This window comes from Scyliorhinus torazame, chromosome 7, assembly GCF_047496885.1.
Source record: "Scyliorhinus torazame isolate Kashiwa2021f chromosome 7, sScyTor2.1, whole genome shotgun sequence".
NCBI classification, from domain to species: Eukaryota; Metazoa; Chordata; class Chondrichthyes; order Carcharhiniformes; family Scyliorhinidae; genus Scyliorhinus; species Scyliorhinus torazame.
The window spans coordinates 316,817,839-316,844,310 of record NC_092713.1 but is presented as its reverse complement, the minus strand read 5'-3'; the positions used below and the strand labels follow the sequence as shown (position 1 = coordinate 316,844,310).

The following is a 26,472-nucleotide window of genomic DNA, read 5'->3' as shown; positions in this document are numbered from 1 at the left end:
GCTATACTTCCTCCAGAATGGGTCATTTCGCTGCCCAAGTGTGGGGTGTGGTGCCGGAGGACAAAGTTCAAACTTTATATTCACTGGTCTTTGCTAGATGGTCTTAACTTAGCTCCATTTGTAGGTCCATAGACTGATACAGCACAGAAGGAGGCCATTTGGCCCATCATCCCTGTCCTGACATTTTGAAAGACCAATTAGTCCTATTCTCCATCAAGCATTTATCCAATCACCTAATTATAATCCAGGGCACCCAGGTGTCCCCCTCCTGGGAAGTATGTCAATCAAAAACGTTCTGCATCAAGCTAGTCTGTAATGATCCCCCATTTCTTTAAGATAGCAATAAACCTCAAGAGGTTATAGACAGATGAAATGGTGGACAGTGGGCAGCTGAGGTTGGTACAGAGAAATGTCAAGTGATAGGTTGTAATACGGAAAATTAGGAGATCGAATGGTACAATTTGAAAGGGGCTACAGGAGGACAGAGACCTGTGGGGAAGGATTTTGTGCAAATCTTTGAAGGACAGGTGAAGGATGGGTGGCACGGTAGCACAGTGGTTAGCACTGTTGCTTCACAGCACCAGGGTTCCAGGTTCGATCCCCGGCTTGTGTCACTGTCTGTGCGGAATCTGTACGTTCTCCCCGTGTCTGCGTGGGTTTCCTCCGAGTGCTCCAGTTTCCTCCCACAAGTCCCGAAAGACATCTTTGTTAAGTGAATTGGACATTCTGAATCCTCCCTCAGTGTAACCGAACAGGTGCCGGAATGTGGCGACCAGGGGATTTTCACAGTAACTTCATTGCAGTGTTAATGTAAGCCTACTTGTGACAATAAAGATTATTATTATGAAGCAGTTAATAAAAGGGCAGTTAGAGATGGGCAAAGCATGCTGACCTCGCCAGTGAAGCCCACATCCTGTGAATGAATAAAAAGAAGAAATCCTGTGCTCTATAAGTAGAAGTACTGAGTAGAAAAACCAGAAGGTTTTATTAAACCTTTACAAAACACCAGGGGCGGGGCGGGCCGTAGTGGCGCCGAGGAGTGGCGTGAACCACTCCGGCGTCAGGCCGCCCGGAAGGTGCGGAATCCTCTGCACCTCCGTGGGCTATGCCGGCGGCGGAGTGGTTGGCGTCACGCCAACCGGCGCCGAAGGGCCTCCGCCGACCGGCGCGAGTTGCCGCATGCGCAGGAGCACCAGCGTATTCTGGCGCATGCGCAGAACCGCCGGCGTGTTTCCTGCGCATGCGCAGGGGGTTTCTTCTCCGCGCCGGCCATGGCAGAGGTTTACAGAGGCCGGCGCCGAGGAAAAGAGTGCCCCCCCGGCACAGGCCCGCCCGCAGATCGGTGGGCCCCGATCGCGGGCCAGGCCATCGTGGGGGCTCCCCCTGGGGCCGGATCCCCCCGTGCCCCCCCGAGGACTCTGCAGGCCGCCCTCCACGCCGGGTTCCGCCAGCACGGACCTGGTTTAATCCACGCCGGGGTGACTGGCCGAAAATGGGCTGCTGCTCGGCCATTCGGGGACCGGAGAATCCCGGGGGGGGGCCATTGCCGACGGCCCCCAACTGGCACAGCACGATCCCCGCCCCACTCAAAAACCGGTGCCGGAGAATTCGGCAGCTGCCATCGGAGCGGCGGGGCGGGATTCACGCCGCCCCCCCCCCCCCCCCCCCTGCGATTCTCCGACCCAGCAATATTTTGTACAATTCTTGGCGCTACAGTTTTGGACGGAACTGCAGGATTTGCCACAGGCGCAGACGAAAATGCCCGGAGAGATGTTCGGGATGAGAGATGGCCGGAATTCTCTGGCCGTTGAGACTCTCAGTTCCCGCCGGCAGCACAACCCCGCCCGTGGCTGTCCCGGTGGCGTAGGGCGTCTCCAATGGGAAATCCCGTTACCAAGCGGCGGGAAGATAGAATCCCACCGCCACCAAATGGCGCAACGCCAAGAAGCACGCGGCTCGGGGACCGGACAATCCAGCCCGTTATATTTACATGGATGGACTGGGGAAGCTCCTGTTATTCTCCTTGGAGCAGAGAAGGCTGAGAGGAGATTTGGTGGAGGTGTTGAAAGTCATGAAGGGTGATAGACAGAGTGAACAAAGAAGAATGTTTTTCACTGGCTGAAGGGTTGATAACTAAGGGGCATTGGTTTAAGGTGACTGGCAAAAGAACCAGAGGCGACATCCGAAACCAAACATCTTACCCAATGCGTGGTCAGGTTTTGGAATGGACTGCTTGATAGTGTGGTGCTCACACATTCAGTTATCGCCTTCAAAAGAGAATCGGATAAATATGCGAGTGACAAAGAAAATGGCAGCGATCTGGGGGAAGAGCAACGTAAGTGAGAGTAACTGGAATGTTCTTTGAAAGAGCCGACGCAGATTTGATGCGCTGAATGCTCTCTGTGCTATTCTAAATTTGCACCCTTCCAACACTCAGTTCCTAAGCATTAGTGTTAGACATGTGGGCACTGAGCCAGAGACTGACTGGCACCTGCACAACTGCATTTCATCATCAGTCAGTCCATTTAAGAGAGAAAATTGCTGAGAATGCTTATTCAGTTGCTGTGCTTTTTTATGTCCACTTTGCGTTCAATTGCCAGAGCTGATTGTGCCTTCAGCGCTGCCTCATTGACAGGTGACAGTATGTTATTTGCTTGACAATTTGAGGGAGTATTTTCACTGCAACTGGTAATAAATGACTAGACTCTGCTTTTCAGAATTGCCTTGTCTTCTTAACCCGATAAGGACCGTTCTCCGTGCATCCACAAGCTCACCCTTTGGCCGTACCTGGAGAAGGGATAACTGGGGGAAGGCCAGAGGCTGAGAACCTGGAGTGAACGTCCAACACATGAACTTCAGTAAAGTGTTGGGGACTTTAGCATGGAGATCTCAGGGATGACGACCATTGTCAGTCACTAAGTAGTCCTGCACCTAAGTGGATGGATAGTGCGCTACTTGAAGAGGCAGTGGAAGCAGATTAAATCTTTCAAGAAGGGATCAGAAAGGGTGGGCTATGTAGAAAGAGCAGGGAAGTGGGAAAAATGGATAGCAAAGATACGATGGACTGAATGGCCCATGATGTATGATCTTTATCAAATAACCTAAAATATATTCCGAATTTAAATCCAGCCTATTTAATTTGACTCCCTCGCTGACAAACCAAAAGCATTTACAAGTAACTGTAATGCCTTTCAACAGAAACCTGCATTTATATAGGGCTTTTAATACGATAAGGTGTCCCAAGACACTTCATAGGAACATTCCGAAACAAAATTTGACATCAATCTAATTGGCCAACAGGTCTCTGAGGCAGGATTTCCAGCCGGTGATGGGCAGAAGTCCTGCCTGCTCCCAATTGACACTCATGGGATATGTTCTTTGCCATCTCGAGGTTCGACCATTCCAGCGTTCTCCTGCCCCCCCCCCCAACCCTCCGTGCTCCCAGTCCAACAACACCTTAGATTTAAAATTCTTATCCTCGGTCCCACTGAGTGCCCACCATCCTAAAGCTTCAGGCCTGTGGCACTAACTTATCAGCGGTGCTCATTGGGTGACTTTTTCCACTGTTGGTATGGTTGGCATGAGTTATCATGGGAATTAGAACGAGTTTCTTGCTGCTCGCCAACAAGCTGGACTTATTGAAGAGATGGCTAGGTGCTCTAATGGGGGCAGCCACTGCCCCACCGTGCCATCCTGCGGCTGGAGATCTTAAGCAGAACCTAAGTTGATATCCTGCTCAATTCTTGTCTGTATTCAGAATTGACTATTCCAGTCCTCTTTTGACCAGTCTCTCACCTTCTACCGTGCATAAAGCTGACCTGATTTAATACCCTGCTATTCGCCCCTCCGCCCATGGTCACTGGCAAATGTTGCCACCCAATCCAACAGCACCTTGAGTTTAAAATTCTGAACTTCCACCACCCCACAATTGGCAGATGTTATGGTCTAGATCCTAAAGCTCTGGGATTCGCAACCTAAAGCTCCCTGCCACTTTCTCCTTCTCAATGATCAAAACTTTGTTCCCCACCACCTTATCTCCTCATATCATTCAGTGTCATTCTTTCTGTAACCACCCTGTGATGCATCTTGGGGCATTTTACAAGATTACGTGCACTATATAAATGTAAGTCAATGTTGCTGTATGGGAATAAGCAATATGCTACAAACTAATTATTTATTTTCTTTATATTTGTCCGTGTAGATCTCAGACCGCTGCCTGACGTGGCTATGACTGGGAATTGCACAAGAGAATGCACAGAGTTTGGCCACTCCGATTCTTGCTGGATGCCAGGCCAGCCATCCCCCAACAGGAAGCAGAATAATGCCCCCAAACTTTCCACCTTTGTGCCTTACGAAGAACAGGGGAGCCAGGATCGTCTCACCAACATGAGCCCACGGCTCATGGAGGATGGCAATGCCAAAATGGCCAACATCCGCTTCATACCGACACACAGTGCCTTCCCCAGTTCAAACCACGAGCCCAACAAGGACTCTGCTCTGGAAGAAATACCACTCACCCAACCGCCTGACTACCAGCACACTACCGACCCCGGGCCAGCCAATTCCAAGCGGGAGATTTACCTGTAAGGAAAGACGGAGCCTCCTCTGTGCCTGTTTGAAGCTGTTATATAACCACATGGAAATGCGAGAGTTGAAAAAAACAGAACAGCAAAGAGGAACGTACGTATGGTGGAAATTAAAAATATACAACGGCTTTATTGTCCGCAGTACAATTCTACAACAAACTGGAATTTCAGAGAATGGACGGGGTTGAAATGGGCTGCTCCAATTCCGCATTGTCCAGGTTTGTCCACACCATTGGCAGAGACTCCAACCCAGCAAGAGTCAACAGCGGAGGGGAAAACACAAGTGCATCAAAACCCAAACCTGACTTTGGTGACCCGTTAATCAGATCCATCGTTGCCGAACTTCTTCACCGCATGCAAGCGATTCTTTTTTGTTCGTTTTTTTTTTTGTTCCTGTTTCTTGAGTGTATGCATGTGTGTGTGTGTGTGTGTATGGTGGGAGTGCGATGTGGGAGTGGATAAACCAGTTGATTCATGTCATTTGTGTGGATGTAGCGGGAGGAGAAAACCAAAAAGAAAAAGAAACCTTATGCTCTTGTAGTTCTAGGATGTAGGGCCTCAGTGCTTAATTCCCGCCATCGAACACTCAACTGGCACATGTTTGCCCTAATTACAGGGACCAATCAACACAGAAGCGTGAGAGCATTGCTGTACTCTTGTGTAAATATAATCTTCAAATATATATGAATTGCACCTCGTGTGGTTCGAGATTGGGAGAAATCCATTCCACGGTTATTACGTTGCTCAGCGACATGAGGCGAAGCAACCTTAAGTTGTGTTTGTCCTTTTTTCTCATGTAAATAATTTGAAAGGTAGCGATGAAAAGTCATTTTGTCAGTGTAACTGCAGGAATCGTTCAGTGAATTATTTAGGTTGGTGGCGGTTCGATGTGACCTTTGCCTTTTCTGCTACTGACGGTTGTTTGGAATACGGGCGGGTGAACCATGACCATTCTTGCTTCTTACTGTTTCTCCCTTTTCCTTTTAAAGTAACACAAAGCGCCGTAATGTGCTGTTTTAAGTTTTTGTTATTGTGGCCTTTGTTGCCACTTAATTTGAGGTGGAGCTATTGGGAGGGAGGCGTATAGCGCGGGGACTGTGGTCCTCTGGCATGCTCACTGCCAGTTCTGGATTTAACATCCATTCTTGCTGCGCATACATGACTTAAACCATCAATGTGGAGACTTCACTCTGCGCTCACTGCGGAGAAGAGGAACTCATGCCAGACCCAAGGTCTTGTCAGCTTTCCATAAGAGAGTTTACAATTTAAAATGACATATGTACGTGTGATATGCACACATGTATGTGTGTGTGTGCACGTGTGTGTGATATGTACACGTATATACATGCGCATGTGCGAATGTGTGGTGTGTGCACGTGCGTTTCTGTGATATGTATACGTGTGCATGTACGCATGTGCATTTGTGTGTGTGGGTGGTGTGTGTGTGATATGTGCACATCTAAATGTGGGTGTGCATTTGTGTGTGCGTGTGGTCTATGTGTGCATGAATGTGTATGAGTATGTGCGTGCATGTGTGAGTGTGCACGTCTACATCACTGGCCTGGATCTTCCAGAGGAAAGGGAGGGGGAAGATGCTCATGATCAGAGGGGCAGATTGGCCTCCTTCCCCTCCCCGCCCAGCCCCATGCCAGTGGGCAAGATATGTTACAATACTTTTAGATGTACCTATGATGCAATGGTCATCGTGCCAAGTTTATAAAAGTACCTTCTTCTGGGCTGGAAACTTAGGTGAGCTTTCAGTGGTAAATTGGTGATGGGGTTGAACAGATAGCTTTGACAGATATCTATTCAAATGGTGAAAGTATGGTTTTTAACATCAGACAAATACGAACCAAACTCCCAACTTTCATCCAATCCATTCCATTGCCCAGGGATCAGGGTATCTCGTGGCAGCTTAAATTAATTTCATGACCAGTTATGGATCACAGCACTGCTACCTACCCTTCATTTTAAAATTTATTTTTTAATGACCCAACAACCATTCTCTGTTTATGATATTAATCGTGGTCGTTACCTCCAAATACTGCACCCTTTCCAATTGTACCCACTTACCCAACTTCTGAAGCTCGAGTCAGGGATGGTGGTGTATATGTATAAATAAAAATGTTATGTTCGCATGATTATTGCTCTGTTGTCACAAAATATTCGCATTCTTCTTTGTGTCTATGTATTTTTTTGTTTCAGCATCTGTAATAGAGCCCTGCTAAATCTGTGACCAGACCTCATCCCATTTAGAATCCGAATGGCCCAGCTTTGGGGCTGGACTCGGGAAGCAGTACTCATTTTGTGCCTTGTGGAGATAAGAACAGGGATGAGCAGTAACAGGAAGATGGGATGGTTCATTTAAGCTTCTAACTGCAATCTGCAGTGTTCTTCACGTGCAAGATTAATTAGCCAAGATTGAGGGTCTATATTTGAGCAAGGGGAAATCTTGGTGCATTAAAATTGGTGAAACTCACAGTATTAAACAATTTCCAAATCAGACTTGAACAGTACGCTGAAAGTTTTTGCAGAAATCGGATCAAGTTGTAACCCCTGAATCCATCGCTAAATGCACTCGAATGGAATCTTTGAGCTTATTTGATTGTGTAAGACGGATTGTACTCTGGATCATGGGACCTGGAGGGTGTACAGTTCAAGGCAGGAACACCAATGGTTATTTCCAGAGTTCTGTCATCTCCGATTCTCAGGAAGTGGCGGAGGGACTTGATATTCCTCCAGCGAAGATTGTTGGGCAGTTACACCAGTGTCAATGTGGGCTTCTCAGCTGCATGCATTCTCAAAGTTGCCGTGGTTCCTTCAGTCGCTCAGACAGATCAGCAGATTGAGCTGGGACTGTGAACAGAAAACGACCAACAAGTTGCAAGTTAACCTTCGCCACCCCACACCCTCAGTCTGGGGACCTTGCCGGAAACTTTAGTCAGAGTTAAGCATCCGTTTGGGAACTTGAAGCTGAAATGTTATAGGTGCCTTGTAATATAAATGAAGCTGCAGTTTGCCTGATGCGGGAGTCTTGTGATTAGAATAGATGCAACAACAATTAAAACAAAAAAGAAAGCCTCCGGAACAGAGATCGTACAGGTACCAAAAATATCCAACAAGCACTGAGGTGGCAGAATGACTACACGATTTCTTAAGAGACCACTTCTCCTGCATTTGTAAACAAAGGTAGCTGATGCATTTTTTTTTGTGTTTCATTCTATGGAAAATGGATCCAACGGTAGATTGTACATGTATTTATAAAGTATTGTGTCACAACGTAGCTTGCCATGTGATACCCTGGACCAGGAATGCAGCAGCACATGCACCTGTAGAAGGACCAGTACTTTTAATGAGTCTGTACCATATATGTAGCTACGACCCTGAAACAGTCCCATAATGGGTTAATTTTAGGGGCAGGGTGGAGGGGGGGGGGTGGAAATCCAAAGTCCGTGAGATTTGGCGAGAGGCAGCAGCCGCTGTTTAAATCATTTGAACTTCAATGTTGGTTCTATTTATATAATTAATTTAATTGCTTGTATGCCATGTTTTTGTACAGTTTTATGTACATGCAAATGTTGCTTTTATATAAAAACAAAAACAGCAATGGAAGTATGTTACTATTTTTAGATGGGTTTAATGTGTAATCAGAACCATATTGTTAAAAGTGTTTGGAAACACATGTAATGCTTTACTAGTTAATCCACTGGCTTCCTATGTTACCTATGAGATTTATGCGGGCAGTGAGCACAGTTCTTCTATTATTTTTTCTATTGTTAAGCATGTGAAATTCTTGGCCCTCATTTGCTGAGCAGTCAATGGAGAGAAGACAAAATCATTGTAATTATTCCTTCCTCAAAGCTTTACAATAAAATGGGAAAATGAACAGTCTATTGTCCCTTGCGACTTTCTCTCTTATCAAGGGGAGCTCCTGGGGTGTGAGGGATCTCTTATCGCATTGGCGCTCTACTTGAAGTCAGTGGCCCCGAAAAGACAACAGGCCTGGTGGGTTCAGCTCCCGACCCTGCTCACCAACTTCACAGTGTTCTTGGATGCTAGGCGGTGGTGGTAGAGGAGTGCCCAGGTGGGATGAATGTAGCACTGTGCAACATCTCATGGCCGTGATGCTACCACCAGCACAGTAGTAATTATTTTTTGCAGAGAGCATGCTTTACATCTCCGTGATGTCTTTGGTCTAACGAAACGGACCGAGAACTTCACACGAGCATTATCAAAAACAAAATCAGACACCACGTCACTTTAGCAGAGATTGGGATGGAGCCCAAAAACTTAGTCAACGAGGTAGGTTTACAGAAAGCACCTTGAAGAGGACGGAAGAAGTTTAGCAGATTTGGGAAGGGAATTCCAGAAGTTTGACCCTGGCAGCTGAAGGCATGGCCACCAATGGTGCAGCAATTAAAGTGGTGGGTAGACAAGATGGTGAAATTGGAGCCAGAGGGATATCTGACAGGTTGTAGGGCCGCAGGAGGTTAAGGGATAGGGAGGTGCGAGGCCAAGGAGGGATTTGAAGCCAATAATGAAATTTGATACTTTGCCAATTCAGATCAGCGAGCACAGGGCTGACAGGTAGCACGGTACAGTAGCACAGTGGTTAGCACAGTTGCTTCACAGCGCCAGGGTCCCAGGTTCGATCCCCGGCTTGGGTCACTGTCTGCGCGGAGTCTGCACGTTCTCCCCGTGTGTGCGGGGGTTTCCTCCGGGTGCTCCAGTTTCCTTCCACAGTCCAAAGATGTGCAGGTCGGGTGGATTAGCCATGCTAAATTGTCCCTTAGTGTCCAAAAAAGGTTAGGTGGGGTTACGGGGATAGGGTGGAGCTGTGGGCTGGGGTGGGCTGCTCTTTCCAAGGGCCGGTGCAGACTCAATGGGCTGAATGGCCTCCTTCTGCATTCTATGATTCCAAGAGGTGAACAGAACTTGGTTCGGGGTAGAATATGGACAGACATGTTATGGGTAAGCTCAAGCTTTGGGAGACTGTGAGGTTGGAAGCCGTCCAGGAGAGCACTGGAACATTCCATAGCTGTTCTGTTTTAGGTATCCTGGGAGACCCCAGCTGAATGTTACACCAGAGGGCAGCTTACCTGGTTCAGGGTGATGCAGGGCCTTTTGGAATAACCCAGGGCAGATGTGCAAACTATTTCACGGAAATGCCCACCCTCCCCTTCCTTCCTCGCCTAGCCCCCTAGTTTAGCCTCTTCTGCTGTCAAAGACCATGGGCTGGATTCTTTGTTTCTGATGCCAAGCACGGAGGGTCTGAGGCGTTTTATGTGAAAAAACAGTATGGGGGTGACCCGACCCTGCATCCCCCCCCTCCCCCCGCAAGGCACTCCCTAACTAAGGAGATGCCCCTCAGGGACCTCCTTCATTGGAAGACTGCCCCCCAGCCCCTGGGATCCCTTTAATAGGGAGACTCCAGAAGGTCCTCCTTAATAGGGAGACACCCCCCACGACTCCCTAACTAAGAGAACCCACCACAAAGACCCCCAAACTAAAGGGACCCCCTATCTGGAGGTACCGTCTCCCCCCACCCCGCCAAGAAAATAACCCCTTGTCTGGAAGCTAGAGAGCAGTCCAGGCGGGGCAGTGGAAAATAATTCAGCTGTAACACTTAGCTGAATGCTCCATCAAAGAGAGTTAGGTGGATTCTAATCGCTAAGTGCATTCCAAACACACAAACGTGTTATTACCGCTCTTTGATGTGGTTAATGTTGGTAAACATTGGCGTTTCAGCACCTAGAGTCACTCATCCATGAATTAAGGCTGCAGCCATTTTGCGGAAGTTGTGAATCACTGCCCACTACAAGAAAGGAATGGAAACAGAAAATGTTGGACAACCTCAGCAGGTCTGACAGCATCTGTGGAGAGAGAAGGGAGCCAACGTTTGAAGTCAGGGTGACTCTGTCAAAACTGGAGAGGGCTGGAACTAGGGTCAGATTTATACTGTAGTGGGTGGGGGATGTGGAACAGTGGGGCTGGATAGAAGGCCAGCGATAGGTGGAGATTGACAAAGATGTCGTTGACAAAAATATAAAGGGTTGTAAATGGTGGTGATGATGGCACATGAAGAGATTAGAATGTATTAGTCACAGGACAAAGATAAGCAGTGTGTCAAAGGGCAACTAGGAACAGGGAACAGATGGCCCAAGTGGGGTAGGGTGGGGGGCATGGGGGGGGGGGGGGGGTGGGAATGGTGAGGGATAAACAGATCGATGAAAGAAATGAAAATAAATGGATAGAAATAAAAATATGGTGAAGGTGGAGGAGAGAGTTCACAGTCGGAAGTTGTTGACCTCAATGTGAAATCTGGAGGCTGTAACATGCCTGATCGGAAGATGAGTTGCTGTTCCTCCAGTTTGCACTGGGCTTCACTGGAACGTTGCAGCAGGCCGAGGACGGACATGTGGACGTGAGGGCAGGGCGGTGAGTTGAAACGGCAGCGACAGGGCGGTCTGGGTGAAGCTGAGGAAATGTTTTTTTCACCCAGAGGGTTGCGGGGGCTGTGGAACTCCCTGCCTGAAAGGGTGGTGGAGGCAGAAATCCTCAGCCGATATAAATGGTGTCTGGAAATCCACCTCGAGCGCCATAACCTCCAGGGCGACAGACCAAACGGTGGAAAGTGGGGTTAGGCTGGATGACTCATTTTTCAGCTAGCACAGATATGATGGGGCAAATGGCTTCATTCCGTGCCGCAAACGTTCTAGGAATTTCAGGAAGGGACTCAAATCTTCCAAAGTCTGAAGTTTCTGAAACGGTAGTTAATGAAAGATTGGTTGGTAAATCAGGAGGGGGTGGGGGCCGCACAGGCTCAGAACTGTCACTCAAAGAACAAAGACAGAGTTAGAACATTTTTCTCCCGCTCATTAAGCTCTGAATTGTTTCAGTGCAAGTGGCAGAGAATATGAGGCCCAAAAGGAATCCCAGATTAGTCGCTGTTTTATTAACAAGTATTTTTATTGAACTTTTAACATATTATAACAACAGGGCAGCATGGTGATGCAGTGGTTAGCCCTGCTGCCTCACGGCGCCGAGGTCCCAGGTTCGATCACGGCTCTGGGTCACTGTCCGTGTGCAGTTTGCACATTAGAACATAGAACATTACAGCGCAGTACAGGCACTTCAGCCCTCGATGTTGCGCCGACCTGTGAAACCACTCTAAAGCCCATCTACACTATTCCCTTATCGTCCATAATAGAACATAGAACATTCTCCCCGTGTTTGCGTGGATTTCGCCCCCACAACCCAACGATGTGCAGGCGAGGTGGACTGGCCACGCTAAATTGCCCCTTAATTGGAAAAAATGAATTGGGTACAGTAAATTTATTTTAAAAAAAGAAGAAAAAGAAAACATATTCTAACAACAATGAAACCACTGCATGGTCTAACAATATCTCTCACAAACAAAATCAGAAAACACAAGCAACAGCAATATCATGAATTCCAAGAACTCCAATACTACCCAGGTCTCTCCGCTGGCTACGTTAAGCGGCATCTTACATTAGAAGACAGCTTTCTGCCCCTCACAAACGCGGTCTGATCTTTCGCCACTACCTCTGGAAGGCAGGGGGCGTCATTCTCCGCCGGCGGGAGTCTCCGTTTTGCCGGCGCCCGGGGGTTTCCCGATGGCGTGGGGCTGCCCCACAATGGGAAACCCCATTGACCGGCCGGTGTTACGGAGACTCCCGCCGGCCGGTCGGGGCAGAAATGTGGCGGGGCGGGTAGGAGAATTTCGCCCAGGATTCCAGACCCACTGCCAGGGTTTTAGCCAACAGTTTTGTGTCTACGTTAACACAGTGGTTAGCACTGTTGCTTCACTGCGCCAGTGTCCCAGATTCGATTCCCGGCTTGGGTCACTGTCTGTGTGGAGTCTGCACGTTCTCCCCGTGTCTGCGTGGGTTTCCTCCGGGTGCTCCGGTTTCCTCCCACAAGTCCCGAAAGATGTGTTATTGGGTGAATTGGACATTCTGAATTCTCCCTCTGTGTACCCGAACAGGCGCCGGAATGTGGCGATTCGGGGTTTTTGACAGTAACTTCATTGCAGTGTTAATGTAAGATGACTTGTGGCAATAATAAAGATTTTTATTTTTATTATTTTTTAAATTTAGAGTACCCCATTAATTTTTTCCAATTAAGGGGCAATTTAGCGTGGCCATTTTTGGGTTGTGGGGGCGTAACCCACGCAAACACGGGGAGAATGTGCAAACTCCACACGGACAGGGACCCAGAGCCGGGATCGAACCTGGGACCTCGGCGCCTTGAGGCTGCAGGGCTAACCCACTGTACCACTGTGCTGCCCCTATTTTTATTATTATAAGCAGAGAGACTGGGTGGTATGACCCACACTCTGCGGGGTCCATGCCCTTCTTCAGAAGGAGGGAGACAGATGCGCGTCCCAACGTCTCCGGAAGAGATTCTCTTGAATCATTGAGTCATTGAACATCTTCAGAACCAAAGTGGTCAGCTTGTCTGCGAACGGCTTGTAAAATTCGACTGGGAATTCCCTGCCTGCATCTTACCTAAAGCTCTGCAGACCTCCTCCAACTGCAGCGGCACTTCCATTGTTTCCCGCATCTCATCCCCACCTGTGGGAACTCCAGGTTCTCCAAGAGCTTAGTCATTTCCTGCTCATCTTCGGGTGGTTCTGAACTGTAAAGTCCCCCAGAAAAGGAGCAAAAGACCACATTAACCTTCTCTGGGATAGCAGCTAAAGTGGCAACGCATGTGATAAGGTGGTCAAGAAGGCAAACGGCATTCTGCCCTTCATCGGTCGGGGCATTGAATATAAAAATTGGCAAGTCATGTTGCAGCTGTGCAGAACCTTAGTTAAGCCTCACTTGGAATATTGTGTACAATTCTGGTCGCCACGTTACGAGAAGGATGTGGATGCTTTGGCGAGGGTGCAGAAGCAGTTTACTAGGATGTTGTCTGGTATGGATGGAATTTGCTACGAGGAGAGGTTGGATAAACTCGGTCTGTCCTCACTGGAACAACGGAGGTTGAAAGGCAACCTGATAGATGTCTACAAGATTATGAGGGGCATAGACAGGATGGATAATCAGATGCTCTTTCCAAGGGTAGGAGAGTCAAGTACTATGGGACATAGGTTTGAAGTGCATGGGGAAAAGTTTAGCACAGATGTGCGAGGCAAGTTTTTACACAGAGGGGGGTAAATATATGGAACGTGCTGCCTGGGGAGGGGGTGGGAGCAGGTACGATAGCAGAATTTAAGGGGCATCTAGACAAATTTATGAATAGGGTGGGAATGGAAGGATACGGACTCCGTAAGCGCAGACGGTTTTAGGTGAGGCAGGTACCATGGTCGGGGCAGGCTGGGAGGCCGAAGGACCTGTTCCTGTGCTGTATTGTTCTTTGTTCTTTGTTCACCACAGAAATCCGGTATCTGCAAAACCTTCCGGGCCGCCCTAGCTGATGAGCAAACAGTCGGCTGGCCTTCTCCCCACACTCATAGACCACCTCTTTTATTGGTCGCAGCTGTGGCACCACCTGGCCCATGGACAGTAGGTCAAAGTACATTTGCAGCTTCTTCCAAAGTGTTAAAATCTCTGGCATTGGGTCACTCACATATTCTCTATCCACACCTAAAATATCATCCACTACCCCCTGACACTCCCGTCCGTTCACCCTGTCCAAATGTGACTTATATGAGATGATCTCTCACCTAATTACCGCTTTTAAAGGCCACCACACTGTAGACAGGGAGACTATCGCGTTTCATTCAAATCGATGTAGCTCTTAATGGACCCCAAAACCCACATCCAGCCAGCAACCCGCGCGCTGCATTCGATCCCCTTTAAATTTAAATCCGCCAAGTATGGCGGGAGATAGGAAATCACCACCGCGAGTGCTCCTCACTCTTCACTCCAGGTAACAAGGTCTTATCAATAACAAAAAAATCGATACGTGAATACACCTGATGTACTGACGTGAAAAGAGAAATCTTCTTACCTCCTGGGACATAAACCACACGGATCTACCACTACTGTCTCTTCCATAAATGCTGGGAGCACCTTTGCCATCCCCTAAGGAATCAGCAACGGTCCACCGTTGGATTTAAGCCACAATTTAAGACGCCTAAAAGTAGCTGGTGTGCGTCCAGTTCGGAATGGCAGCCAACACCCCTTTCAAAAAATTGACATTGTCCCAATTCGGGGTACATACGGTACAACAGCTCTCCCCTCTAATATGCCTGTGACTATCACATAGCGACCCCATGGGTCAGCCACCACCGTTCCTGCCTGAAATTGAACCCTCTTACGAATGAGAATTGCTACTACTGCTTGCTCCAGCGTGTCGAAGGAGAAGTCCTTCAAATTCAAACTGTTCAATTCAAATTGTGCACCACTCCAACTCTCAGGCCCTCCTGTAAAACACGGCCTTCGCCATGTTGAAGGCAGCTCTTCTCGCCAGTTCAACGCTGACATCTTGATAAATTCATCTCAGCTAATTTGCCGAGCCCTCTTTGCCCAATCACAGGTCCTTTCCATCCTTTTATAATGATGGAGTGCATTACAACCATCCCAGGCGGCTCATTTGATTGTGGTTTTGGTGTGAGCGCCCTGTGCGCTCTATCCAATTCCGGAGGCGTGCACTGCTTATCTCCGCCCACGAGCTTAGAGAACATCTCCGAAAACTATTGAGTCAGAATTGAACCCTCTGCTCCGTCTGGTCGGCCCACCAACCTGAGGTTTTGCCGCCATGACCTATTTTCTAGGTTCTTTTTTAATTAATTTACTGGATGCGGGCTTCGCTGGTTAGGCCAGCATTTATAGGGGCTGATTTAGCACAGTGGGCTAAACAGCTGGCTTGTCATGCAGAACAAGGCAGCAGCGTGGGTTCAATTCCCGTACCACCCCCCCCCCCCCGAACAGGCGCCGGAATGTGGCGACTAGGGGCTTTTTACAGTAGCTTCATTGAAGATTAATGTTGTGTTATAGTAACTTAAGCTACTACTTGATGTCGGCTTTGCTGAAAGGTGCTCCAGACTCTGAGATAAGTTCAACGTATTTATTGAGTGATTAACAATGCTCCTAAATGTGTTCGACACTCTGCTAATCTGACTCTAGTTACTCTGTTAACTGTACAAGCTTGCTCTCGATCACGTGCTAGGGTGTGATGTTGCTGTCTTGCTCTCTAGATTTCTGTCGGTGGGAGAGACAAAGCCTTGTCCTTTTTATAGTGTTACAGTTGTTCTCCCCCCCCCCCCCCCCCCCCCACACACACACACACACACACACTCACTGCTCTTGCTTTTAACACCAGCTAACATACTCTTGATTTTCTTACTGCATCAATTGAATGACCATGCTGGCCCTGAAGTGCTCACATTATTACAGATGTGGGACTACCTTAGGCGTTTCACCAACCTCCAGGTACTTGACCTGAACTGAGATGGTATTTCCCACTTTTTGAGCAAGACTCATCTCGTATTCCCGTACCAGCCTCCCCGAACAGGTGCCGGAATGTGGTGACTAGGGGCTTTTCACAGTAACTTCATTTGAAGCCTACCTGTGACAATAAGCGATACTCATCTCTGAAAGGCAGGTGAACAAAAGCAGGTGCAGCATATGGGTACTTCATTTAGCTACAATACATGAGAGTTTTTGTAAAGCGTTCTGTGGTACAGCCATTATAATAGTTCATGTGGGTGGCATACCCTGCAGTTATTTGGTTCTGTTTTCCTTTAACTGTTCCTTCAGAATAAAATTGGCAATGTCTCTATAAATAATTCACTGTGGAAATGAGGTCAGACTGCAGGAGATGAAAATACAGGCCCTGCAGAATCGCTCGATGCAATGAGCCTGCATCGTCACAACAAGTGTTTATTCTGGGGTACGGGAGTGCAGTAGTGATGTGGCTGAACATGTAATCCAGTGGCTGTTTGAGAATTCACTCGCAGTTTCACGGATACGGCTGGGCAGGTGAAGTTGGTGCAAAGCCGTTTGGATGTTGTTGAAATCTCAGCGAGTTCCATCAGTCACCTGTTTGGAGGAATACAGCTTTGCACAGGTCACCGGGGACTGTATGGCCGAGATTCTCTGTCGCGAGTTCGCCCCGCTGCCGTGGTGAGCGAGGGCGGAGAATTTGGCACGCTGTTCAGTGGCGGCGGGATTCTTCTAATCCCGTCACTTGTCAATGGGAATTCCCACCGAGAAAGCTGCACGCGGGGGTGCACTGCCAGCAGGGCGAGAGAATCCCGCCCTCTGTGACTCCCGTACCCCGCTGAAGAGATTGTCACTTAACTGATCTCCTCTGGCCAACTAAGGATGGAGAATATAGCCCAGCGCTGCCAGCAGAACCTACGTCCTGTGAATTAATGAAATATTTGTAAAATGGAACAAGTAAATATCCCTAACCCTCCGCCCTCACTCTCCATCCCTCTCGAAAATCTCCCCCTTTTGCATGACCCCAGAAACTGAGGATGGGATTTTTTAGCCCCTCCCCCCACCGATGGAATTTTCGAGTCCGATTGAAGCCAACCCCCTCACAGCGGGGTCCCCAGTTCGGTGTGGGAAAGTCACACTAAAGACCACGGGCTTCGATGGGACCAGACGATCCCATCAGTGGCCAATGGCTCGTGAGGGGGGGTGCAATCCTGGACTGAGTGTTAACATCTTCTCATCCAATGAGCTGAACTCTACCCTGCTCATCCTGCCCCAATCTATCATTCACATGCAGACCTATCGGGCGGGTAAGTGGGGTCTCTGAACTTTCTCAGCCCCTCCTCACCACGGTTTCCCCGCTGACTGAGGTTTGTTCACCCGGAAGGGAGCCGCTCAGGAATGTTTGTGGCCTGCGTATCCTGATTTGAAAGGCGAGGCGTTAACCGTGGAGTCTGTCCGCTCAGATGGATATCACCCAATCAGACCGTCAGAACGCACTGTGTGAATGTCACTCCCCAATGTCCTCTTTACTTCTTTTTACCGTATCTCCATTTTCTCTAATCAGCAACCCTTCAGCAGGGTTAACAGTTTCTCCTTATTCACTCCAACAATTTCCTGCATGAATTTCAACACAATTGGTAATGTTCTGCTTTGACATAAACATATTAACCATATGCACGGATTGGTGAAATAATAACTTGGATTCTTCATTTGGCGATAAGACTCCAGATAACATTCACTGGAGGCCAATTACAGCACATCTCATCTCCACCTTGTTCCTTGCAAACTGACCACAAGCAATGGGGCTAATACATCATACCCGCCAAGGTAACAATGATTGAAAACAATTTAAGATAAGGTTCCTTAAAGGTACATGCACAACATCTCGTGCCATCTCACTGAAACCTCTCCCTCACTTTTGCTATTCTAAGAGGAGCAAACATAGCTTTTCCAAAAGGAAGTAGCAAATGTGATCCCTCTGATCAAGATGGGAAGGGGGCAGGAAACAGGAAGTTATAGGTCTGTTTAACCACGGTGTCTGTCGTGGGGAAGGTGTGAGAGCCAATCATTAAGGAGGTTATAGCTCAGCACATGGAAAAACTGCAGATGATCAGGAACAGTCAGCATGGTTTTGTGGAAGTGAAATTAAGTTTAATCCATTTATTGGAGCTCTTTGCTGGGGAAACAAGCACTGTGCAGACACACTGGACTTGGATTTCCAGAAGGCACTTCCACATCAAAGGTTACTGCAGAAAATAGAATCTCCTTGTCTCGGGGATGACCTATTAAAATGGATGAAAGGTTGGCCCTCTGGCAGAAAACAGAGAGTATACATAAATAGGTAATTTTCTGATTGGCAGGATCTGATGACCTGGAGTTTCTCAGGGGTCGGTGCTGGGGTCTCAACCTGTTCCAATTTACATCAATGACATAGATTTCTTGAAAATAAATTTGGGGTAGCCAATTATTTTTCTTTTCCAATTGAGGGACAATTTAGCATGGCCAATCCACCTAACCAGCACATCTTTGGGTTGTGGGGGTGAAACCCACGCAGACACAGGGAGAATGTGCAAACTCCACACGGACAGTGACCCAGGGCCGGGATTCGAAGCCGGGTCTTCAGCACCGCAGTCCCAGTGCTAACCACTGCGCCACATGTCACCCACATCAATGACATAGAGGAGGGGAGCAAAGGCATAGCAGCTAAATTTGCAGATGACACAATGATAGGTAGTAAAGTATATTGTGAAAAAGACATAATGCCTCACAGTGCCAGGGGCACAGATTAGATCCCCACCTTGAGTCACTGTCTGTGCGGAGTCTGCACGTTCTCCCCGTGTCTGTGTGGGTTTCCTCCGGGTGCTCCGGTTTCCTCCCACAGTCCAAAGATGTGCACGTTAGGTGGATTGGCCATGATCAATTGCCCCTTAGAATCCAAAAGGATAGACAGGGTCATGGGGGTTGGGCCAGGTAGGGTGCTCCTTTGGAGGGTCGGTACAGACTCGATGGGTCAAATGGCTTCCTTTTGCACTGTAAGGATTCTCATATTCTATGATTCTGTGATAATGAGTTGCAGAAGGGTACAGATAGGTTAAATAAGTCGGCAAAAATCAGGCAGATGGAGTAGAACATAGAACATACAGTGCAGAAGGAGGCCATTCGGCCCATCGAGTCTGCACCAACCCACTTAAGCCCTCACTTCCACCCTACCCCAGTAACCCAATAACCCCTCCCAACCTTTTTGGTCACAAAGGGCAATTTATCATGGCCAATCCACCTAACCTGCACGTCTTTGGACTGTGGGAGGAAACCGGAGCACCCGGGAACCTGGGACCCTGGCGCTGTGAAGCCACAGTGCTAGCCACTTGTGCTACCGTGCTGCCCATGTACAATGTGGGAAAATGTGAAGTTGTTCACTTTGGCAGGAATAATAAAAAAGCAGCGTATTACTTAAATGGAGATTGGCTGCAGAATTTTGAGGTGCAAGAGGGATCTAGGTGTTTTAATGCATGAGTCACAACAAGTTAGTATGCAGTTACAGCAAGTCATTTTTTAAAAAATTGTAAATTTAGAGTACCCAATTCATTTTTTCCAATTAAGGGACATTTTAGCGTGGCCTATTCACCGACCCGGCACATCTTGGATTGTGTGGGCGAAACCCATGCAAACACGGGGATAATGTGCAAACTCCACACAGACAGTGACCCAGAGCCGGGATCGAACATGGGACCACGGCCCCACCCTGCTGCCACAGCTCCAGCAAGTAATTAAGAGGACTAATGGAATATTGCCCTTTATGATGAGAGAAATTGAACGTAAAAGCAAGTGTGTTATGCTTCAGTAATACGGGGGGAGACTGCATCTTGAATGCTGGGTGCAGTTTTGGTCTCTTTACTTAAGGAAGGATGCAAATGTGGATAATCTGTCTGTGTTTCAAGTTCCACAGTCCAATCTATCCCCGATAACCTTTGATCCCCTTGCCTAACAAGAATCTATCCACCTCCATCTTGAAAATATTCAATGACCTCCCACCTCCACCACCTTCTGAGGCAGAGAGATCCAAAGTCGCACAACCCTCTGCGAATTCACCCCATTGCTGTCCTAAAAGGGTGCTCCCTAATTTTAGAACAATGCTTCCTAGTTCTGGATTCACCCACAAGAGGAAACATCCTTTCCACACCCACCTTGTGAAGACCATTCAGGATCTTGTAAACTTCAATCAAGTCACCCCCTCACTCTTCTAAACTCCAGCGGAAACAAGCTCGTCTGTCCAACCTTCCCTCATCAGACAACCCGCACATTCCACGTATCACTCTAGTAAGCCTTCTCTGAACTGCCTCGAAGACATTTGCAGGAGCGGGGAGAGGGGGGGTAGAGGGAAGAGACAGAGCAATAGAAGAGAGCCAGGGAGGGGGGAGGCAGGGAAACATTAACAAACTTAACGTCCACAGGAACTGAGAAAACGGGAGGGCCGCAGAAGCGGAAGTGCGCAGAGGCGGAACGAGACGACAACGGCAGCGAACTCTGTCTGGGAGAAGCAAGGGACGACAACACCACGAACAGTTTGCCAAGTGTACAGAGCTGCTGCTGTTCAGCGGGGGCATAATACCGTCCGATGGCTTCTCAGGGAAAATTAAAACATCAGCAGCAGCAGCGACCCATAGGGGAGTGGGGATGAGTGCTCCGTTGGGAGGGTGTGGGAAGACTGAGGCGCGTGGGGTCACGTCTAGTCAATTGCTAGTGTATATTCTCTTTTTGCACTATGTTAATGTTCACTCTATTTTGCTGTGTTAGGATTATTACTATTTATTATGAAAAACTTTGCAAAACTTTAATAAAAAGTTTTTTTAAAAATGGTTTGAGGGGCTGAATAGCCTGGTTCTGCTCCTATTTCATATCTTGATATGTCCAGTCTTTGTGCAGAACTGAAGTCTTTCACCCCGGTACCATTCTAGTAAATCTCCTTGTCCACACTGTCCCGACGGTGTGGTGTATAGAACTGAACAAATTTCCATATCTGGAGCCTTTAAGATCACAGTCACAGAATTGTTACAGCATAGAAAGAGGCCATTCAGCCCATCAAGTCTCCCCCAACCCTCTGACTGAGCATTTCACCAAGTGCCATTCTGTTGTCTTTTCCCCGCAACCCTGCAGATTGTTTCTTTTCAAATAATTACCTAATGCCCTCTCTAACGCCTCGATTGAACCTGCCTCCACCACACTTCCAGGCCGTGCGTTCCAGCCCAAACCACTCGTTGTGTGAAAAAGATTTTTCTCATGTCAACTTAGCATCTTTGGCCGAATACTTTAAATCTGTGTCCTTTCGTTCTCCATCCTTTGACGAGGGGGAGTCTCTCCCTGTGTACTCCTGATTTCGAACATCTCTATTGTCATAATATCCATGCATGTATATAATGAGATGCAGACAGGCAGTGATTGACACACAGGATGACCAGTAAGCACACAGCACAGTGCAGCCAATCACCAGGCAGGACACTACCACTATAAAGCCAGAGGGCACTAGGTTTCCCGCTCTCTCGGGACCCAGCTACTGAGACAGTCAGAGTCCACGAGCTAGCACAGTGCAAACACCATGCAGTATCTAGTAAGTCTGGTCAGGCGTCTACAAGGTCTCCAGTCAGTTCAGTATAGTGTCGACCCACAGTTAAATATGTATGTTCGTTCTATCATTCAATAAAACCGTGTTGGATCTTCTACAGTGTTAGAGGTCAGTTTCTCGCATCGCTGCATCAGGTGCAGTCCACACCGAACCGACCTGCCGAACACACCATCTATCAAATCTCTTTTCAGCCTTATCTTCTCCAAGGAGAACAGTCCCAATCTCACCAATCTATCTTCATCACTGAAGTTTCTCATCCCGAGAACCACTCTTGAAAACATCCTCTGCACTCCCTCCAATGTGTTCACATCCTTCCTAAAATGCGATTATGGTTTAATTATGCCAGCCACAGTTATTCCGGACTGGGTACGCTTCAGAAGCCAACTGCGGCTGGCATGGGTTCATGAGGGTATCATGAGCCGCCCATAGCCCTTAAATGTTTGTTGTTGACCCATACTGGTAGGCCCTCAGTTAACGGCCAAGCGCTATAAATCCCACATGCATTGTTGTGGGTGGCTCGTTCGAATGAGTTCCAGTCCTCCTTTCTTAGTTTAGTTATTGCCTGAACGTCAATTTCCAGCTTAGCGATTATTTTCTTCAGGTGGACGGTCACAACCTGTTTTTTTTGCAGCTTTTGTTCTTCTACCTTCCCCGGGAATTTTCTTTAATTGATCCCACAGGGTATTGAGCTGCACTTGGAGTTTGGCACTCTCTGAACTATTGATTAGTGAAGTCCCGATGTTACATGCTGTCGCTGCGTCACTTGGTCATTCTTTCCTTTCTCTTCCTGAGTCAGTGAGCCGGCTTCTATCCAATTCCTATAAATTCTCCTGAAATTTGTCACCATAACGAGGTTCATAGAATTGCCGCAACATTTCCTTTAATAGCTTCTCCTTATTCCGTTCTGTCTCTACTGAGCATCACTGGGGTAGTCGTACCTCTGTAAAATTAAGGACGACTGGATCTATCTCGTAATGCACATCATTGCAGCCAGGGTGGGTGCACTTTTGGAGGATCAGTGCAGACTTGAGAATGGATTCGCCGGTCGCCGACGCCGAAATCGCATTCGTCAACCAGCCGGAGAATCTGAGTTCCTGGCCAAATTGGGGGCAGTGCCAATTTCGCGAAGCTCTGCCGCCTCCAAAAGTACACCGTGTGACTTATCGACGGCCTCAGGACATTGCCTGAGTCCCGCCCCCCCCTCCCCCGCCCCCCACCCCCGACCGGCTAAGTTCCCGATGGCGTCGGGTGCGTGTGGTCTTACCCGTCAGGAACTCGGGGTGGCGGCTGCGGACTCAGCCCAGCGCTGCCATGGTCAGGGGAGAACCAATCAATGGGCAGGGAGGGACATAATTCTGGGCTGGGGGCACTATGGTAGGGTGGTCCGGGGCGCACCACAGTCCCGGCAATTCTCCGGGGCATATCGGCAGCTAGATCCGGGTGCTCTATGCTGCCGGCTTGCTAGCTCCCAGCAAAATGGGGAATCGGTGGACGTTTAGCACTTGTTTTCCTGGCGTAAAACGCCACAGTTCCCAAGCCGGCGTGGGGACTTAGCCCTAGAATCGCAGTATCCAGCCCTTGATGGGCCGAATGGCCTCCTTCTGCACTACAGGAATTCTATTCTATTCTAAGATTAATCATGGGATGGCACCTTCCCCGTCAGACTGACACTAACCCGTTCCTGGACCCATGTGTTGACTTCTATAACCCGGGCCTTTGGGGTCCTTGATGAAGGCTGCCTTTCAAGTGTTACCAATGGGGCTGTTTAGCACAGGGTTAAATCGCTGGCTTTGAAAGCAGACCAAGGCAGGCCAGCAGCACGGTTTGATTCCCGTAACAGCCTCCCCGAACAGGCGCCGGAATGTGGCGACTAGGGGCTTTTCACAGTAACTTCATTTGAAGCCTACTTGTAACAATAAGTGATTTTCATTTCATACCAGTTTGGGGACATTGATGGCATTTGAGGGATCTGGGGCCACGCAAGAGTCTAAACTCTGAGTCCAATCGAGTCCGGATCCTTTCCAGCTTTTGCGTTCAGATCCTTCCCACTCACATCGATATAAATTCCTTACTCCTCCTCCCACTATTTATCCCAACACAATTTTGTAACCCTCCTTTGTCCTGTCTAAATGAATCATTTCCCAGGCTCTCTCTGAATATATCAGCTTTACTCCTATCTGTCCTTCATCGTCACCTCCTCACTGAGATGTTTCTCTTTGCCTCCTCTCTATCTTGCTGGCTCTCATGCTTAATTTCGGCAGGGCACGAATGTTTCACCCAGATGGTCGCTCGTGGAGTTGGAGTATTTTGTTGAATTTGACCCCAACCAACCTGGTCACTTTCCTACATGGGAATGTATAAAACTGTGTCTCTATTGTGCTGAGGGAGCTTATGATGTGAAAAGTAAATAAAACAATTGGAGAAAGAATGAGCTGTTGCTTAGCAACCAGGAGCCCCTTTAGGGTAGGAAGAATTTTGAGTTTAGTTTTAGCTGAATTCAGAGCAGTGAGAGAGAAAATATTTCTTACAGCCTTGTTGGAAGAGTAATGGGCAAGAAAGCAAGTCCCAGAAACGAAAGGACCGTTATTTCGAGAAACAAGAGATGTTTTCAGGAAGATTTAAGTTATCAGGAAAACATGAACTGGAATTTTAACAGGGCACTGTCATTGTGGCTAAAGGCAGAACTGGGGAAAGCAGATGAAGTAGCTAGAGGAAAGCCAGATATCTGAAGCAATCATAAGGTTTGGTGTCCTTATTTCCTGTATTCTGTTGGGGATTGAATACGTGAGAGGTTGGATGGAAGCTTGAATGCAGGTGACAATATAAAACAAGAGGAAACGGAAAGGACAGTTGGACAGCCTGGAGGTGGATCCTTGCTGAAACAGCTGAGGGAAGCATTGTTTGGATAAAGATTATAAGGCGTGCCTTTTGAGAGTTGACATGGGAAACACACGTGTGACAATCATCTGGGGGGGAATTTGAGGAGCAATTCACAGCAGCTCCATTGAGTGATATCCCGTGACATTGGTTAAAGAATGGTGTGTTGCCTGACCTCAGCAAGCACACCAACTATTCACTCAAAACCTTACCGCATGAGATGCATTTTGTAACCTGTGCTAATCTTAACATGTACACATTTGCCAAGGTAAGTGGCAGTGAAGAAGCATTGTATCACAGTGAAGCTTTTCATGTTTCATAAATGCTTTTTGTTGTTGAAAGGTAATTAGCAGTCCTGTGATTCTGTTCATCCACGTTTTCTGAAAAAAATTAAAGTTTCCAGCCTTTGAGCCAGCTTTCTATTCCGGGATCGAACTGTCCTGTAGTAACACCAACCCTGATCGTGTCGACAGAAAGAAGGCAATAAAAGTAAAGAGCAATGTCTTGTGAGCGGCTCTTTCCACAGAGAAAACAAAGAAACAAAAGGCCCTCTCCCCCCTCTCTCTCCTCCTCTATCTCTGTCCCTCCCCCTCCCTCTACCCCTCTCCCTCTCTCCCTCCCTTTCTCCCTCTCTCTCCCTCCCTCTCTCTCTCTCCCCCCTCTCTCCCACTGTCTCTCCCTCTCCCCTGCCTTTCCCGCTCTCTCTTTCCCTCGTTCCCCTCCTCTCTCACTCTGTCTCCCTCACCCGCTCTGCCTCTATCTCTCCCTCTTCCTCTCCCCCCCCTCTCTCTCTCTCTCCCCCTCTCTCCATCTCTTCCCCTCCCTCTCTCCCTCTCCCTCTCCCCCTCCCTCTCTCCCTCTCTCTTTCCCTTTGGGCAGCACGGTAGCACAAGTGGATAGTGTCATGATATACACCAGTATATCATGGTGCAGACACACACACTGATGGACACACAGTGGGACCAATCAACAAGCACAACACCGCAGCCAATCACCAGTTAGAGCACACGCACTATAAAGACAGGTGGCATCAGAGTTCCCACTCATTCGAGCTGCAGCTTCCTAGTAGGACAGAGCTCACAGCCCGCAGCACAGACATTCACCATGTGCTGAGTGCATTGACTGATTAGGACAAGGTAAAGGTCTTTAGTTAAAGCTCGTATCGTGTTAACCCACAGTTAGAGTATGTTAAACTGTTAATGACTCAATAAAATAGTGTTGCACTATTTCAAGTGTTGGTGACCTGTATGCGTTCCACGGATCCAGAGCGCCCAACACAACATGATACCAGGAGTTGAGGGATATTAGCACTTCTTAGACCTACCTGCAAGTGATCTGCTTTCCGCCAGCATTCCGTCATCCTGCAACATGGTCAACATCTGCCCGCCGCTCCGCATCGCCGGCAACCTCGGGGCCAACTGGAAGATATTCAAACAGTGCTTCCAGCTCTCCCTTGAGGCCACAGACAGGGAGGACGCCTCGGATACCAGGAAGATCGCTCTCCTCCTATCCAGGGCCGGGGACCAATCCATCCAGATTTTCAATTCTCTCATCTTCGCCGATGATGAAGATAAAACAAAGTTCAAGACGGTCATCCTCAAGTTTGACACTCACTGCAGCGCAGAGGTGAATGAAAGTTTTGAGCGCTACGTGTTCCAACAGCGATTGCAGGGTAAGGATGAACCTTTCCAATCCTTTCTCACGCACCTCCCCATCCTTGCGCAGTCTTGCAGCTGTGGGCCCACCTCCGACTCCATGAAACGCGACCAGATCGTTTTCGGTGTTCAGTCGGACCCCCTACGCCAGCAGCTCCTCAAAGTAAAGCAGCTCACCCTAGCGACCGCCATCGAGACCTGTGTCCTACACGAAAACGCCACGAGTCAGTATTCCCACATCCAAGCGGCTGAAACGGCACGGCAAGGTCCCCATGAGGCAGAACGGGTCCAAGCAATTGAGCAACTCCAGGACCTCA

At 48.3% G+C, this 26,472-nt stretch overlaps 1 protein-coding gene across 9 annotated transcripts in view; it reads left to right on the top strand.

Moving 5' to 3' along the window:
* The window catches only part of LOC140427207 (protocadherin-1-like), a 577,095-nt gene that overhangs the window by 483,665 nt on the left and 66,958 nt on the right, over positions 1-26,472 (top strand). For 6 of the 9 annotated variants that reach the window (XM_072512810.1, XM_072512807.1, XM_072512806.1 and 3 more), the window contains exon 4: positions 4,202-8,477. The exons of 1 other annotated variant lie outside the window; for it this stretch is intronic. In XM_072512810.1, the coding sequence (XP_072368911.1) occupies positions 4,202-4,587 (386 nt within the window). In that variant the 3' untranslated portion in view covers positions 4,588-8,477. Of the gene's footprint in view, positions 1-4,201; positions 8,478-26,472 lie in introns of those variants that run through there. 2 more of the 9 variants (XR_011948407.1, XM_072512815.1) reach the window with 2 other exon arrangements.